General features: G+C 35.4%; 1 protein-coding gene across 10 annotated transcripts in view; it reads right to left on the bottom strand.

Moving 5' to 3' along the window:
- Epha5 (EPH receptor A5) overlaps positions 1-17,457 on the bottom strand; it is a 347,746-nt gene that overhangs the window by 38,632 nt on the left and 291,657 nt on the right. For all 10 annotated transcript variants that reach the window (XM_052735293.1, XM_052735292.1, XM_052735289.1 and 7 more), the window contains 3 exons: positions 14,078-14,145; positions 12,763-12,888; positions 11,712-11,897 (listed from right to left, as the gene is read on the bottom strand). In XM_052735293.1, the coding sequence (XP_052591253.1) occupies positions 11,712-11,897; positions 12,763-12,888; positions 14,078-14,145 (380 nt within the window). The remainder of the gene's footprint in view (positions 1-11,711; positions 11,898-12,762; positions 12,889-14,077; positions 14,146-17,457) is intronic.

Consider the following 17,457-nt stretch of genomic DNA (forward strand, 5'->3'; position numbering starts at 1 on the left):
GAAAGAAAGAAAGAAAAGAAAGAAAGAAAGAAAGAACGGACTATTGTTTTACAATTAGATTTCCAAGTCATAATATTCAATACTCATGAAATAATCAACCGATGCTGGCCATGATGCGAGGAAAGAGAAATCTTTTTACGCTGCTGGTTAGGAATAAAACTTACAAAACACTGTGGAAATCAGAATGGTATTTCCTCAAGAAACTAATAATTGAACAATGACATGACCCAGTTCTACCACCTGATTTAAAGGACCCCAAGTCATACTAAAGAAAAACTTTCACATATGTTATTGCCCTACCATTCATAATGACTAGGAAAGAGAGCCAGTCTAGATGTCTTTCAAGAGATTGGTGCACAAAAAATATATGGTATCCACAATGAAATTTCCTTCAGATATAGACAAATGTCATGAAATTGTGACATTTGCAAGAAAAATGGGTAGAACTAGAAATCATCATTTAATGAAACACCATAAGCCAGACTCACAAATAGTAATGTGTATGATTTCTCTCATACATAGACCTTAGACTTAAAATTGTGGTGTGTGTGTGTGTGTGTGTGTGTGTGTGTGTGTGTGTGTGTGTGGTCACAAGTCAAGAAGGAGAAGAATAGAAAGGGGCCTGTGAGAGCGGAAGAAGTGATGGATCATAGTTGAGGTGAAAGAAAGGAGAAAGGAAGAGGAAAAGGAGAATACCTGCAACATGAGAAGAGAAGAGAGGCTCCCGGAGGAAAGAGAAAGTCAGCAAGAGGGGTCAGTGGGTGAGAGAGCTGGGTCAAAAAATAAAAAAAATAAAATAAAAAAAATAAAAACCCTAGATTTTCAGTGGTAATGTCAGCATAACATGGAGAAAATTTCATAAATATTTGTAGTTTGTGTTCATAAATAGAGAATTGCTTCTAATTTGAAATTTAATTAATGATAGTCATGGTCCTTTTTAATGGAAATCAAGCAAACACCAAGGTGGGAAAACTTCTGTTTGGGGCACTTTTGTCTTAGTCTGATACCACAGGGTCCAATTTCAATTTTTATTTTTATAAATCCCTTTTCTTTCAAGAATCCAAAATTCCCCTTCTCCTGTGTGCCTGACTGAGAAATTGTCAAGTTACTAATATCAACGCTGTTTTCAGAATTTATACCAGTGAAGTATCTTGCTCTATAAGATGTATCCCTTATATTTCTCTGCTTTAGAAATCAATGATTACCAGGGATGTCGCTTTCTCACCAAAAGGGAATATGCATGTACCTCTAACATTAGCTTGCTATCACACAATATACAAGTATGTCTATAAATTATACCTAAACTAGAGCCAAAAGAGTAGCTGCTAAACGCAATCCGTGATGAAACTAGGAAGCCGAATTTTCTGAAATCTACCCAAGTTTCCAGGAATCTTCCTTAGTTAGAGCCTTTGCCTTTAATCCACCTAATACATCCCTTCCCTTGCAGACATCCATCCAGAGGGCTATAATATGACAAACAGTTACAAGAACTGAATTCCTTCAGATGTCTATGGAACACAGACTCTGCTTTCCCTCATAGACAAGTATTAGTTCATAATTACGAACAGACACCATGATGATCACAGAAAAACACTGATCTATATCTGTCCTTAAATTATTGATACCATGACCTTATATTTGTGGAGCTTTTCTCTGTATCTACTCAAACGTTCTTCTCTCATTATTTATTCTTCCTGTATACTTTTGTGTATTTTAGACTGACTACTCATCGTCACACATTAGTAGTAGAAAATGGATGCAACTATTCCTTAACATCTTCTGAGAATTGTTCCAAGACTCCCATATAGTCAAATCTGTAATAGGAGCTTAAATCTGTTATCAAAAAGGTCAAGATATTTATAAATAGCCTATAAACAACCTGAATAATTCAATGAGTTCTAGATTGCATACCATACATAATATATTGTAAATGCAATGGAGATAGTTTTATTTTTTTAAGTACTGATAGTAAGGGAAATGCCTGAACTTGTTTACTAGACAATCAACACCCTCCACCTCACCCCACCCAACCCTGAGCAATTTCCAGTTACAGCAGGTTGAATTTTTGGATACAACCTGCAGAAAGTCAACCTTGTTTCCACCTACTGAGCCAGGGTCTAGAGTGCAGGAATAGGGTAGACATTTTACAAAAAGTATCTCATTTCATGAAAATTTGCATGCTATTTTATCCCCAGTTCACAAAATTCAGAAGATAGAATCTGCATTGTAAAAAGCACTCTCTAACCAGAAAAGTGACTAACAATGGAAAATACACATTTAAAAAAAGAAAGAGATTCTCTTCAAAGAAGACAGGTGTCTTGTCTATGTGATTTTTCAACCACTATTATCTAATTGTAAAAGTCAGATTAATTATGTATGATAGTGTAAGTTGGAATGTCAAAAACAAAAATGTAATTTGAAAAGTATGATGAGGACCTAAAATGCGTTTCTAATTTCCAATGATGATGGAAAAGCAATTACAATGGATGTTTGCAAACAACTACAAGATTCTTTTCTTGATAAGAATAAGACACTTCAGGATCCATGCGATTATTTTTTATGCTTGAGTCATTTTAATGCTAATTACATTTAGTTTGGCTTATGTTTTGTCTCAGTTGCTGCTATCCAGCAAAAATGACATGGCAATAATTACCATGGCCTACTCTAACCCTTGTCAATTCAATAAAAGTGTATAAATCATTTTTCATTATCCAGCTGGAAGCAGAGAAAACGTGTAGATTTGCCAATAATTTTGAAAGCATATTATCAAGAATCCATATAAAAAGAGCTCATAAAGCATGTCCAGACAGGACCTTAATCACAGAGGACACTCTACATGGCTTTGTTTTATTTCCTGAGGACCTACCCCAGGCAATCTATGAAAGAGAAGCACATTATTTGTGGAATTTGCCTTCATTATTGATGCTCAGAAACTGGCTCTTATTTCTTGATTTATTAAATGCTTATCTATACAAGAAACTATGTTATTAATTGTTGCTAAAATTCTATAATCCTGATATGACAATTGGTTCTTCTGAGAGCAAGTAAGGCTCAGAAAGATTCTTACTAAGTTTGACAAGAGGAAGCCATTTAGGAAGGAATGTTAGAGATATAGGAAATGTTCTGTTTCTTTTCAATCTATGATTTTATAATTCAAAAATATATATTTCTAGCACAAATTTCATGCTGTACTCTAACATATGTTCATGTTTTGTGTGCTAATATAAACTTGATAATCATGTCTATGTCATACAAACCGTATAAATATTGACATCCTTTCTTATAGAATTCAGTTTTTCTCATTGCTCTCCTTTGATGTTTTTCTCTGTGTCTTCCTGGTCTGTCTGTCTGTGCTCCTGTCCCCCCACTTCTAACACACACATTTCAGGCAATGTATTGTGATGTGAGTTTGCACTTCACTTGTAAGAAGTATCTAAAGTTCTTTAGCTTAAGAAGTATAAATATTAGAGTTGAAATGGAATTTGCTTTGATGAAGGGCTAGGAGGAGAATGAAGGAGGGTTTGCTACTCAGTCAGTGTAAATTTTCAATGATGCAGAAATTATTTGTGGAAGTTAAAGACATCCTTTGTACAGTATTGTGCTAGTGATAATTTATTATAGCTTTCAAGCTTTTTTTGTTCGAGAATAGATCTTATAGTACATACTTTAATTATAATACAAAATGAATTTGTTTCTTTATAGTGTGATTTTTGATTGTTTTATTTTGTTTTTCTCTCTTTCGGCAATCACGTTGGGTCTTGTTCTGTAGTCTAGCTAAACTAGAACTTTGCTGCCTAGCAGGCTGGCCTCAAATTTATGACTGTACTTGTCTCCAGTTTTCTGAATCCTGGAATTCCAGGTGAGAGCCAACATGCCTGGATTCTGTGCTGTCTGTCCTAAAATCTACTACACATCTTTAAGAAATGTAGAATACTATTTTCTTCATCATGCAATCTTATTACCCATATGCCAGTGTTATTTGAAGAAAGCTCTGGGAAATGTGGCTGTACCTCTTGCTTCTCACAGTGTGGACCGTGATAAGGAGCAGAGGCACAGTCTGTAATCTTGTTAGAAATGGAAAATATGTGTCCCCAGTGAAGGCAATGGAAATAGATCCTGCAGTTGAACAGTAACCCAGGAGGCAAGTTCAGTTCTGAGAAACATCAAACAAAGCTACATCACAAATGCTGTAGTTAAATCTGGACTTATTTTACTTGTGTTTATTCTATCTGCTTTTAGGAAGCCATTACTTCATCAATAAACACATGACACCACTTCAGGCTATCAGGGAGCCTTTCATTAGAGGCATCATAATTCAATTGAAAACAAATGTCAGAGGGGCTTTTTTAGAAACACTTTATGAGTGCTAAAGGACTACATATAAATCTCTGTCTATGGTCATGTATCTATAGTTTTATTTTATTGTCCACAGTATTTGGGTTGCATTCCATTCTGTGCGCTGATACTTAATAGTTTGAAAATGATTTTAGTTTAACCTCAAGGTTAAACTAAGGAAAACATATGTAGAGCCATTTAAGTATTAATGATCACTGCCAGGGAAAAAGTAAGATCATTTGCCTGTAATGAAAAGAGATAGTCCTTACTGAGAGAGGAAACAAACAGAACAAAACAAAACCAAAATGAAACAAAACGAAACTACAGAGTAGCTAGTTAGAAAGATGTGTGCACATTTTAATTCCGTGGTGTCTTTACTTGATAGCTAAGAGATTAAGAAAAAAATCATTTGTAAAGGTCTGTAATTTTAATTGGGGAAAATATTAAATAAACAAAATCCCATGTGCTTCATCTGAGATGAAATGATAACATTTCTATAATTATAAATTCAAACCTCTCTTACAAATCACATTTAAGTGTTTATATTAACATAAATGTTCTCAAAAATGGTCATTCTCAAGCAAAAAGTGACTTGTTTGTGAAGTTGGATATTAATAAATTATGAAGTGAGCTTAGTTCTAATTACAAAATAACTGTACATTCTAACAATGAAAACAAGTACCAAATCAAATATATGGCAGAGCAGGCTGGCCAGTGTGTCCAAGGCGTCTGCCTGTCACCTCCACCCCAGTGCTTGGACTTTTTAAGTGGGTACTCAGAATTGAATTCAGAGTATCATACTGTGTGGCAAGGCAAGTCTCCTACAATCTCACCTATCTCTCAGGTCCCAGAATAAAAAATAAAAAAAAAACAATTGACAATGTGAAATATATTGATTTAATTAGTTGTACATTTTTACATAAATTGAATTTATTTATTCAGCCAAACACTGAATAATGGTGTAATTTGCTAAGCAACATATTTTCTTTTTTGTAGGCCAAATGGAATATATAGTTTTGAGACTTCTACATTACAGGAATCTAAACTACAGCATGCTTTGTGCCCAACCAAAGGACATCTTCTGAGAACCAAATCTGAGCATCAGTGGGCAGCTACATTCTCTAGTCAATATCCCAGTCATCCATCTGAGTATAAAAATAATGAAATGAGTATTGAATAATATCTATGGCTTTTATTGTCATCAGTCCCTAGGTACAAGTTTGGTGTGTCGCTTAACTCCTAATGTTATCATTGGTAATACATAGGGCCAAACTTAAGCTTAAGAACTTTCAAAATAAACCTTATCCCTTGTACACTTTAGTGGTTTATTCACACAATTTCTTACATGTACTTAACGGGTTTAGTTCTGTGAGAGATACAAGTGGCTATAAGTACGCCAGTTTAAAGTAGCTCACCATGGAGTAAAGGTGATAAGGCAGGTGCAAATATAAATACAATGCAATGTACAGTGAGACAAAAGTGTCAAGACATGCTGCTGCCATTTATAGCGCTGCTGCTGGCTGAGAGTTATTCCTTTAGTAAATGTGTGAAATCTCTGAAAGGTTGGGCTCTGATTGGGAACGTGCAAATGAGGAAAGTAAGACCCTCTTTCCTTTGCAGCTTGCCCTCTTAAGCTGGCATTCTCATCTGGATCTGGAGGGTTCCCTTCACTCAGTTATTCTGCATCACCGAGTGCCAAACTTTTGTCATGCGGACATTCAAGGTTGAAGGAAAGGTGAAGATAAATGACTATGATCACATGGAGAAGGACACAGTGAATTAAAATTTGAAAGCAAGAGAAAGTAGAGTAGTAGATTCTAAGTCTGCATAAAATAACATGAAGGAGCAAGGTAATTACACGGAATTTCGGCAGAGAACTTATGGAAGCATAGAAATACAGCAGAATTTCATCAAGTTAAGCATGCATTCTAATTAAGTTTTTTGCTTTTTGGTGTAGAAATATAACAGAAAAGCACTATTTGGTAAGTTCTAACTAAGGGCCACAGGTGAGCAGACTTTGCTGTGAAATTGCCAAACCTGGAAAAAAAAATAGCTTGAAGGCTGTTGGAATAACACTAATAAAATATAAACAAGAGTCTAAAAAAAGAAATGATCTAAGATCCTATGGCTGAAGACGCCACATTGCTCAGACATAGGACTTGAATGAATCGTTCTGGATTTGACTTGGAATCCTCTTACCTTAGAATTATCTCTAACTATATTTTAAGGAGTTATGCAAGATGCCAAAGGAAAAGAGCGGTAAAAGTCCTCTCCTGCTCTTATGTCTACAAACAGCAGCAGTGGCCAGTATGGCAAGAGAATCCAAAATGTGCAATAGTGACAATTATTTCTGGGAGGTAATTAATAGCCATAAAATTGGGGTGAATACCCACTCTTAAGGAATGAATTAACCTGGAAATGTAAGTTTAGTCAGCTGCCCAGGTGAGGTGAGGCCATAGGTCCTGGAGGAGAACCTACTACCATCACTTCCCTAAATCAGTACAATTTCTGATTATATTCTAGATATTTATCCTTATACATGCATCAAGTGTAACTTTCATCCCTCATCAAAGAAGCTTCCTTTTGCAGCAAACATATTGTTAAAGAATTTGGAATAGATTTAAATGCAGAGATCAACAGAGCTGACTGTGGCACCCAGGCCCAAGTAATATATTCACAAAATAACCCTTACACTTAAGGCTTAGGGAACATCATGGAAGAGGGCCATGACCTTTTTGTAAGAGCCATAGGACCCAGGACATCTGCAGTGAGATTGTTTTGTCCATGGAAAAGAGAAAAAGGTAAATAAATAGGACATAAAGTCTAGGTGTATGAAGAAGTGGGAAGATGGGGAGGAGTTGGGGGAGAGTGGAGAGTGAATGTGATCAAGACACATTGTATGAAATTCTCTAAGAATTAATAAAAAACATTATATTGTTTAGAGAGAATGATCTTCTAAGAAAGAAATAAGGCATTTGAAAATAACAATAAGTCTTTCTTGTCCATCAAAAATATTCAGAATACATTAGTGATCAATTGTCAATTAATCTGAATATGTTATCTTCCTGGAAACAGAAAGAAAGTGAGATTACTGCTTTAAATTTATTACAATATTTGGTTAAATTTGTCAATTTCATCAATTGTAATAGTGGAAGTAAATTTATTTTTACATTATTCTAATTAAAAAATAATACTATAAAATGCTTTAAGTTCAATAGAAATTTCTATTCCTTTCTTCAGGCTTACCTAGTTTCCACTGGTAGGGAAAGACACTGTGCATGTGATACGTGTGGTGATATTATGTTCCCCAAAAACATTGTGCACCCTAATAAACTTATCTGGGGTCAGAGAACAGAACAGCCACTAGATATAGAGGCCAGAAAATGGTGACACACACATCTTTAATCCTAGCATTCCAGAGGCATATATCTGCCTGGATCTCTGTGAGTTCAAGGCCACACTGGAAACAGCCAGGCATGGTGACTCAAGCCTTTAATCCCAGGAAGTGATGGCAGAAAGCAGAAAGGTATACAAGGTGTGAAGACCAGAAACTAGAAGCTTTTGGCCTGGTTAAGCTTTTAGGCTTCTACCGGGAGTTCAGCTGAGATCCATTAGGGTGAGGACTCAGAGGCTTCCAGTCTGAGGAAACAGAATCAGCTGAGGAATTGGAGAGGTGAGGAAGCTGTGGCTTGTTCTACTTCTCTGATCTTCCAGCATTCACTCCAATAACTGGCCTTAGGTTTGATTTTATTAATAAGACCTTTTAAGATTCCTGCTACAGATATGTCCGTGAGTATGGACAAACACACATGTGACTCTGTTCTTGGTGGCCATAGGCCAGCTTCAGGTGGAGTATCTTGACGGAAAAACAGAACCATTTTCTATTTTTTGAAGAAAGAGCCTCCCACTAGACAACCTGGCCAGGGAGCCCCAGAGATTCCCTTTTCTCTACCTGTCCAGCATTGGCACTACAAAGTGGCACCCCTCTGCTAGAGCTTTTAGATGACTGTTGGAACCTGACCTCATGTCCTCTTCTGTGACTGGTGAGTAATCTATTGACTAAACCATCTTCTCAGCCCGTGGAAATAAAGCAACTAACAAGTAGTGTGGCGAGATGGCTCAGGAAGTGTAGATTGCTTCTTATGCCATCATGAGAGCCTGGATTTGACTTCCAAAATACACGCCAGCAGCATGGTGGTTTGCATGTGTAACTTCAGGAGTGCAAAGGAGGACATATATAACGTCAGGAGTGCACTGTCCACCCTGCTTAGCCTATATGGTGTGTTGCCAGTCAGTGGGACAGTCTGTGCAAAGAAAAACAAAACTGGAAAGAAGGAGCAGATGGTTCCTGAGGTTGACCTGGCCTTCAGTTCATGCACGCACACATGCGCATGCACAGTCCCCACTCATGAATATACACAAACTCAAAAGAAGTAAGCATTCTAACAGTGAGAAAATAAACATAACTTATATCTTCATTTTATTTTTTGTGGGATCTCATTGAAGAGTAAAAGTTGCCACTGTATACATACATCAAAGTGTCTTGCATTGCAAATGAGTCAATTAAGCTGGAACTTAAGAGTTTTTAAAGTCATAAGGCTCCTCTACTATATATATATATATATATATATATATATATATATATGCATATGCATGTATATGTGTTATATATATGTATATACATACATGTTTCATACACATATACATATAGATATAGTTACATAAAAAATCACAGAAGGAATCTAAATGGGTCCTCAATCTTTTATCACCTGCAGTAACAAATAAAGAGAAGCATCCATAGGGGTGCACTCCAAACTCCCCACTTCAGCTTCAATCAGAAAAATCACAAGAGTTAGTTGCACTTATGTCTCATTATCTGTGTGCTGCAGGTTGAGAATAATTGCTGAATAAATTAGCATCAGATCAGAGAGCATGAAATTAAGGACACAAATAAAGTGAGTCGCAACATGGTAAATTGAAAACAAGTTGAAGACTTCCTAAGTTGAACATCAAGGGCTGCATTTAAAAAAGGGAGCTACAGTCTCAACTCACACAGATCACAAAGTTGAAACCAAAGACACATTTTCAGCTTTTACATTTGCTTTCCTTATACGTAGCCTTCCTTTGGGTAGCAACATCAAGCAGAATATTTCATTAAGAGAATGAAAATTGAAAACTATATTCTCCACTCCAGTGCCATTTTTTTTTAGAATAGAACTCACATATCTGCATATGATCATGTGTTTTCTTTGGCATTATCTCCTAGTAATAAAGGTTTCAAGTGCAGAAAAACATATGAGGAATTTGTCTGTGTTATTATAAGAAGTTATCTCAGTTAAGTTTCCCAGCACACAGTTGCACAAAGATGATCTATAATAAATCAAGGATATATAAATATAAATGAATATAACTCTAAAATTTGGGGCAATGCCTACTACTTTGAAGCACATTTTCTTTAATACATGAAAATATGTAACTATTCACTAATATAATTTTTGATCACACTCATTTACTCACCAACATACATAAAAGAACATCATAATTTAATCCTTATGACTATCATTTAAGGTAGGTATTATTTCCATTACTTTGTGACAGTAAATCTCAAGGCATTTAAATAAAGTAGCTGTATATTGGCATAGATTTAGATAAAGTGGGTTTACTTAAATACTCAGTGCATTAACTGTCCTCTCTGAGGACAACTCACTATTTTGCTAGGGAACTGAAAACTGTAGGCAAATAGGAGAAAGTAAACTAGAGCATTTCCATAAAAGTTTTAGACTAAATAAGAGAACACTTTACATTATTGCAAACATCTTCATAGCACTGGAATGACCAGGAGATGATTCTGAGGCAAATTGGGGTGTTATTGTGTAAAATAGTCTGTGGAATGAGTAGGAGTTTGAAGGAATTTTAAAGGCAATAAATGTGAGGTGTATCTATTAGAAGCTCTACAGCCAAAGAAAAATATAAAGTATATATATTTCTGTCCCTATACAGCTATGAAAAAGTGTTCATATTTACTGTTTGATTGACATTTTTCAGTGACAGAATTTGGGTCTCCAGGAAGGCACACGAGTTCTGTTACAATGTTGCCTGCGCACTGATAGAGCAAGGCCAACTGAACCAGGACAGGAAAACCCTACAAGAATCTGAAGGTTTGGAGTTTTTTAAGCTTTCTGTAAGTACAGTGTGGGATATACAACTTTAGACAATCTCTATATTTGCATTTGATGTTTATGAAATTATTAAGTAGAAATTACTGTGGGAGTGAAAATTTTTGGATATTTATTTAGTCTTTCATTGTCCATATGTCCATTTCTATTTAGGTATTAAAATAGTCTTTAAACTTTAAATATTTTAATCTTCACCATTGAGATGGATGAAGGTATCTCAGAACATCACTATGAAGTTACTGTAAGTGAATACAGATAAAATTCATAATGGACATTGCCCTAGTGAATGCTCAGTGATTACATAGCTACTTTCCTTCTATCTGCATGTTCATTTGATTATTAATGCAACTGTTTTACATCTATTTATGTACTTTACTGTGTGTATGTGTGTGTATGTGTATTTATATACTTTAGTGTGTGTGTGTGTGTGTGTGTGTGTGTGTGTGTGTGTGTGTGTGTGTGTGTAAATGTCATAGAAAATAGAGTTCTTTTGAGCAGGTTATTTTGAGTAATAAATACAAACTAAGTGACTTATGATAAAATACTATGTAAGAAAATCATTCCTGGACCAATGGGGGACCAGTTAAATTCTTTATTGATCAATTGAAGATTTAAAGTATTTGACATCCTTCATGGAGGGGCATAGTACAGAAATGCATTCATAAGATGCTAACACATATTTAAATGGCATGCCAAACTCTGATATTTCTGAATAAAAGCTAGATTTTTCTGTAACTGAAAACAAATTAATCCTTATGGATTTTTTTTGAGGCTGCTGATGAGAACAGTTAATTCCCAGTAGCACAAAACTAAACAAATTTAAAAAAAAATACATAAATTGGGCCTGAGAGATGACTTGGCTGTTAAAGGCTAGGTTCACAACTAAAAATACAAAAAAAAAACACATTAATAATCAAAAATAAAATATCTTAATCTATTTTTGTTTTACTGGTTATCGTTTTGTTTTGTTTTCTGGCAGTGAATTCATGGTAAATGAGTACACAACTTATTAAATGAAAATTTGGGTTCACTACAGACCATCTTTAAGAAAAATCTACTAAAATATAAGGATATTTTTACCTTTTAAGAAATTAATAGTTTAGTTTGCTCAGTTCTTTTTATGCAGAGACAATGATAATTTCAACAGATACTCATGAGGTGTTCCACACACACACACATACACTGTGCCACTGTACTTACTTTTGGTCACAACGCCTTCTAGGTGGATGATGTTCGGGTGATCAAACTGTCCCATGATACTTGCTTCACCCAGAAAATCCCTACGCTGCTTTTCAGTATAGCCGACTTTAAGAGTTTTGATAGCCACAGGTAATTCTCTTTTTCCTGGCAGTTTCAAGCGTCCACTACAAACTTCACCAAATTCACCTTGTGATAAAGACAGAAAAATACCGTATAAACTCACTGATAATTCTTATTCTAATAAAATTCTAAAGTCACGAAGCATTAAGGTTCAAGTGGAAGAAAGTAAACTAAAGGTGAGATCGAATATCCCCAGTAGAATTTAGTTGGTTGGTTGGTTGGTTTTGTTTTTTTTCGAGACAGGGTTTCTCTGTGTAGCTTTTCGCCTTTCCTGGATCTCACTCTGTAGCCCAGGCTGGCCTTGAACTTAAAGAGATCTGCCTGCCTCTCCCTCCCGAGTGCTGGGATTAAAAGGCGTGCGCCACCACCGCCCAGCCATCCCCAGTAGAATTAACAAAAGTAAATGTTACATTGGGAAATATCCCCTGCAGGTGATCAAAAAACACTTTAGGGCTTAATAGTTTCATCCATTTAAATGTAAACAATCCAAATGGTAACATTAGAAAGAAATTAAAAAAAAAAAATCCTGATCCTAATTCATTTTGTTTTTACCTCTCTCATAGTCTACCCAGTACCTACTACTGAAGAGAAAAAGGAAAAGGGAACTAGGCAGAGGTTAACTCAGTTATGTAAACACATGGTCAGGTTGAATTGAACAAGCAAATACTTTCCAGTATTCCAGATTCAGTGTACATATACACAACACTAAATGGGCAAAGATTCTTTACCTGGTTTCTCTGCTAATAAGATAGACATTTGCTCATTGATGAGCTACACAGAAGCTTGCATTAAAAGGTGATCAGTCACGAACAACTTTGAGAGAAAGTCAATTACAAGAGCTTAAGAACATTCTGTGTGAGAGCGGGACATTGATGTATTACATTCTTAGTTTAAACAAAGGTGAAAGATCAGAATGTAGATGTCCTCACACCTGCTCCAATGACTCTCTCAATGGTGATGCACGAAGCTTCGATCTCCTTGGCAAATTCATGCACAGCTTGATTGGGATCTTCATAGGTGTGCGGATCTATGTAGGTTCGTACTCCTGGCAGTTTAACTGTAACAATACATGGACATGAGTATAGTTGAGTGGATGTGCTTAGTCATCAACTCTGTTAACACTCGCGAATGACCGAAGTCTCTAACTCCTAAAAGTACTTGAGTTCCAAAAACAGGCTTTCTCCTGATTTATGATAGTTAGGTACACAGCTACTTTACTTTTATAACTTAAAAATATGGATATTTCCCTACACAAGAAATGTGTATATATTAGCATGTCTTTGTAATCATCTTTCAAGATACTGTTCAGACAGTGAGACTCAGATGCTTATTGAGAACACTTTGATGATTGCAAAGAGCAAGAAAATAATGGCCTTTTTGTTGGTTTGGTCTATAGGGTCACTTTTAGATACTGTAGCAGATTATTAATTCTGATTTTAAAGATCATTTCAAACAATTTCTAGTAGTTCTGGAATAGAAATAAAAAGGAAAACAGAACTACTTTTCACTCGGTGTCTATTACAAGAGATCCATATATCAGTTGAGTCCCAGGTCCTGACAATCACACCAAGACTGCATTTTAAAGACGGATAAGAGACACATAGGACTGGGAAGTGGACTCCATGCTTTTCAGCATGCTAAAAATGGCCTCAGTAGAGGGACTAAGCAAAAGATATCTATCTTCACTCATTTTTCAAATTGACTCATGTTGTATGCCACTTATGGAAAAGTGAACACACTAAAATACCAAGATTAAAGCCCACTTAAGATAATTTTTAAGTTTATTATTGAAACTGGATTTCATGCATTTCTTAAAAAGTGGTCCTTTTCAGGTCATTTGAACCAAGGCTGCTGACAGAAAGGCTTTTTACACCAGGAAATTCCCATTGTAGTCCTACAAAAAGAAGCAGCTGAGTAACACTCATTCATTAGGCCTGATGGCGTGAGTTAATGATAGATTTCTGCTCACTCTTCACGGAACTTGGAATTCACCTGGGATTTTGATTTGAACTACAGTAGTATTTTAATGGTGGGCAAGCATTTTTATTTTAATGATTATAATGGAAAGATTTGTTTTTGAACTGAATAAACCTTTCAGGGGGTGCCAAAGCCCAGGAGTTATAAATGCAAGAAATACTTGCTTGTTTTATATATAATAGATTTGGTCAATTATTACAAATTGCCTAACCTGAGCAGCAATCAGAATAATAATAAAGTCTCGTTTTTATTTTGCACAATTTGCTTACTGTGCCCATTATGAAAGTGCATCTTTTCCTCTTCTGGATCCTGCTTTGCTTTGCTGTAGCCACACCGCCTAGAACAAAGTGAGCCACAGTTAGCCACCCCTAAAAAGTGGTGAATCAATCACATCACTCATGGAGCAGCGAATGTAATCGAATTTTCTCAAACCCAGAACCAGTTTCCATACCAGTCACAAGAAATGAGAACAACACTAATTTAGAATGGAACTCACTTTTTGAGCTACTAGTTTTGATGCCTGGCAAATCATGTTCTCTAGCTTCTACTGTCTTAAGCCATCTAAGCCTATATTTAAGGTCATTTCCTCATATATCACACACCAGTCATCTTCTGTTCTTGCCTTCATTCATTTCCAGCTCATTGCCACTGCCTCTTCCAGTTGTAATTGCTCAACATTTTCCTCTGGTTCAGTAGTCTCCTGAACCTTTCTCTCTCTCTCTCTCTCTCTCTCTCTCTCTCTCTCTCTCTCACTCTCTCACTCTCTCTCTCTCTCATCCCACTCCCACTTCTTTTATCCTTTGTCTAGCTTCTTCAGCAGCTCTTTTCAATCATGTATACTCAGACCATTTTCTAATTCAACAGAAATCTGTCTTGTCTCTTATCTCCAGCCCTCAAAGCTTAGTCTCTTGTTTTTCTTAACTAGCCAAAAATTTGCAAGGTTTTGAAAACTTCTCTTATTCTGACATCATCTCTAGGTCACAAATGATAACTTGTAATTTGGTGATTACATATTCCTTTTAATTATACTGATTGACTAAAATTCTTAACTATTTTCTTTTTTTTTTGATGCTTCTTTCTTCTCTCTCTGTTTATGAATGAATATGTTCAAAGATCCCAAGCAAAGATCTCTGTTATTCCTCATTCTAGCAATCCATTTATATTCTTTTATTTAATAACTCTGTATTAATTTTTTTGGAAAGTTCTTAATTTTCCCATATGCTCATTCTTAAATATTGTTTTTATAGAGATGTTCTTGGGCCATTCATGCTGAAGGGACCTGACACATAAACTTTTACTTTTTCTACCATTTTCATTCCCTTTTCTGTGACTAACTCCAACGTGACCACCTGCCTTAAAAGTTCAAGCAATTTTCTTATGCTCTTTACTATGACTCAGTTGTCCAGTCCCAAACTTTATACAACATGCATCCTAAGACCTAACTGCTCAGCATCCCTACCAGTTCATCACTCAATCCTTTTTATTTATTATCTGGGAAGTCTGTGCTTTCAGAACATCTATCTACTCCATAACTTATTTTCTAAAGCACACTAACTATTCTTTTTTATTTTTATTTTGGTTTTATTGGCAAGATCTTTCTATAAATACCAGGCTGTCTTGGAGCTCACTATGTAGTCTAGGGTGGCCTCTAACTCACAGAGATCCTCCTGCCTCTGCATCCAGACTGCTAGGATTAAAGATGTGTGCCACCCCCTGCTGACCCTCCAAAGCATACTAGATATTTTTATGGCCAAAGCATATTACTTAAGTTATTATTCTATTGAATGATCTTCCTCTTTAAAGCTTTTACTCAAATAATAAATTATTGGACATATCTTGTATCCTTTGCTAAATTTTATTTTTGTCCTACTAGAGAATAACTAAAATCTCTGTATGCTTTCCTATATTTCAACTTCCCTGTTCTTTTTTTAAGTATATTCTCTCTAACAGTGTCCAAATATTGATTTTTCTTACAAATTTTGCTTTATGTATATCCCCTGAAACCTCAGCTCCAGGGAGTTCTACTGTCTCAGGATGTGATTCTTACACTGTAGTGCAATACACTACATCTTTTGCCAGCTACTTAAATGACAGTAACTAGTATTCATTTACAGAGTTCATCAGTGGCCTAGTGTCTGATTCGGAGTTGGCATCAACGTATTTTTACATAGATGAATGAAGAAATGAATGACTGGATGATGGTTTGATTGTGCCTACTCAATGACAGGTATTTGGAAGATGACTATGTTGATGAATACCGAGCAACATGATTAACCATATAACACTAAACAGCCAGAAAAAAAAATGAAAATATTTAAATTATTTTCAGTGAAACTCAAAGGAAGTGATTTTACTATTCATAAGATCCCACAACAAAACTGAATTCATTAAATATAAAAGTTTCATTTATTACTGCATTAAGAAAATGCAACCAGAATGACTAAATATTTCATTACAAATTTGGTTGATGATTATTTTGTGTATAGGTGCAGTGTCCAATAGATTGTTACCAAGATTCCTCTTTGGTTTTGTACATAGGGATGCATGTATTAAAGTGATTCATATATTTAAATATAAACAATTCATGTGTTTTAATATAAAAACAATACAGAGTTTGTTTTGTACTTTCCTAGTGGTTATTCAAACAGATATAACAAAATGATAAGCACAGTATATTTTAATGTCACCTTTTTAAAAAGTACAGCTATCAGTGTTATGTTAAGGAACTGGAAGTTAAATAGTATGATACACTTAATATAATTTTTGGAGAACTTAAAACAATATGATTAAAATATATTATTTTTAGCAAAGGAGAAAACATCTTAGAAATTTTGTGTATTTTGAATCTTATTACTAACATAATGTATTTCCTATTCAAGAGCCCTTAAGACATGAATCACCTCACCATGGTAGAAAGTGTAGAAACAAATACACAAAATTGTACTGAAATAAAATATTGTCTACTGATAATCTATTATATCTCACCATATCGTTTCTAGGTATTGTGTATTTGTTTTTATCTCTAATGTAGGTGACTCAGGAGAGCAGTTACTGCTATTTCTTATCAACAGTTCTCTAAACACAATGACATAAATTTATCCTGAGATTTGTGTTATCTAAGTAATTCTGACAAAGAGTTTGTTGTAGGAATTCTAAGGAAACCTGAAAGGTTTATGCATCCTTACAGTTTACATCAGCAAACAAGCATCCATTTTCACTCTCAAAACTCCCACTTGAAAAGTAAGTGCATTGAAACAAGCTTCCAAAACTGCATATTCAATAACCTTTTCCGTCAAATAAGCATTATAGATATTTAAAATGGAAATAAAACTTTAGATGTCATCTGAAAAATGTTCTGGGAAAACGTTGGTGAGGAACAGTTAACATTTTACTACCTGGAAGTGAGAGTCGGGGGACAGTATGAAGGGGTTGTTCAGAGACTAGGGGTGTCTCTGGAGCTCTGTAACATATACACTGCATGTAACACGAACACATAAAATTAAGTTCGGGAACCCCGAAAGCACCGTGAAAACAAGCTGCAACAACACACAGTCGGTGAAAGCGCAGCTGGCAGAAGCGGGCACTCCGGTAGTGGTTCAGCCTCATTAACAAAGCTTTGCACAGAAGCATGTTCAGTCAATACCATCTT

Source organism: Peromyscus californicus, unplaced genomic scaffold, assembly GCF_007827085.1.
Source record: "Peromyscus californicus insignis strain IS unplaced genomic scaffold, ASM782708v3 Scaffold_13__1_contigs__length_99412109, whole genome shotgun sequence".
Taxonomy (NCBI): Eukaryota; Metazoa; Chordata; class Mammalia; order Rodentia; family Cricetidae; genus Peromyscus; species Peromyscus californicus.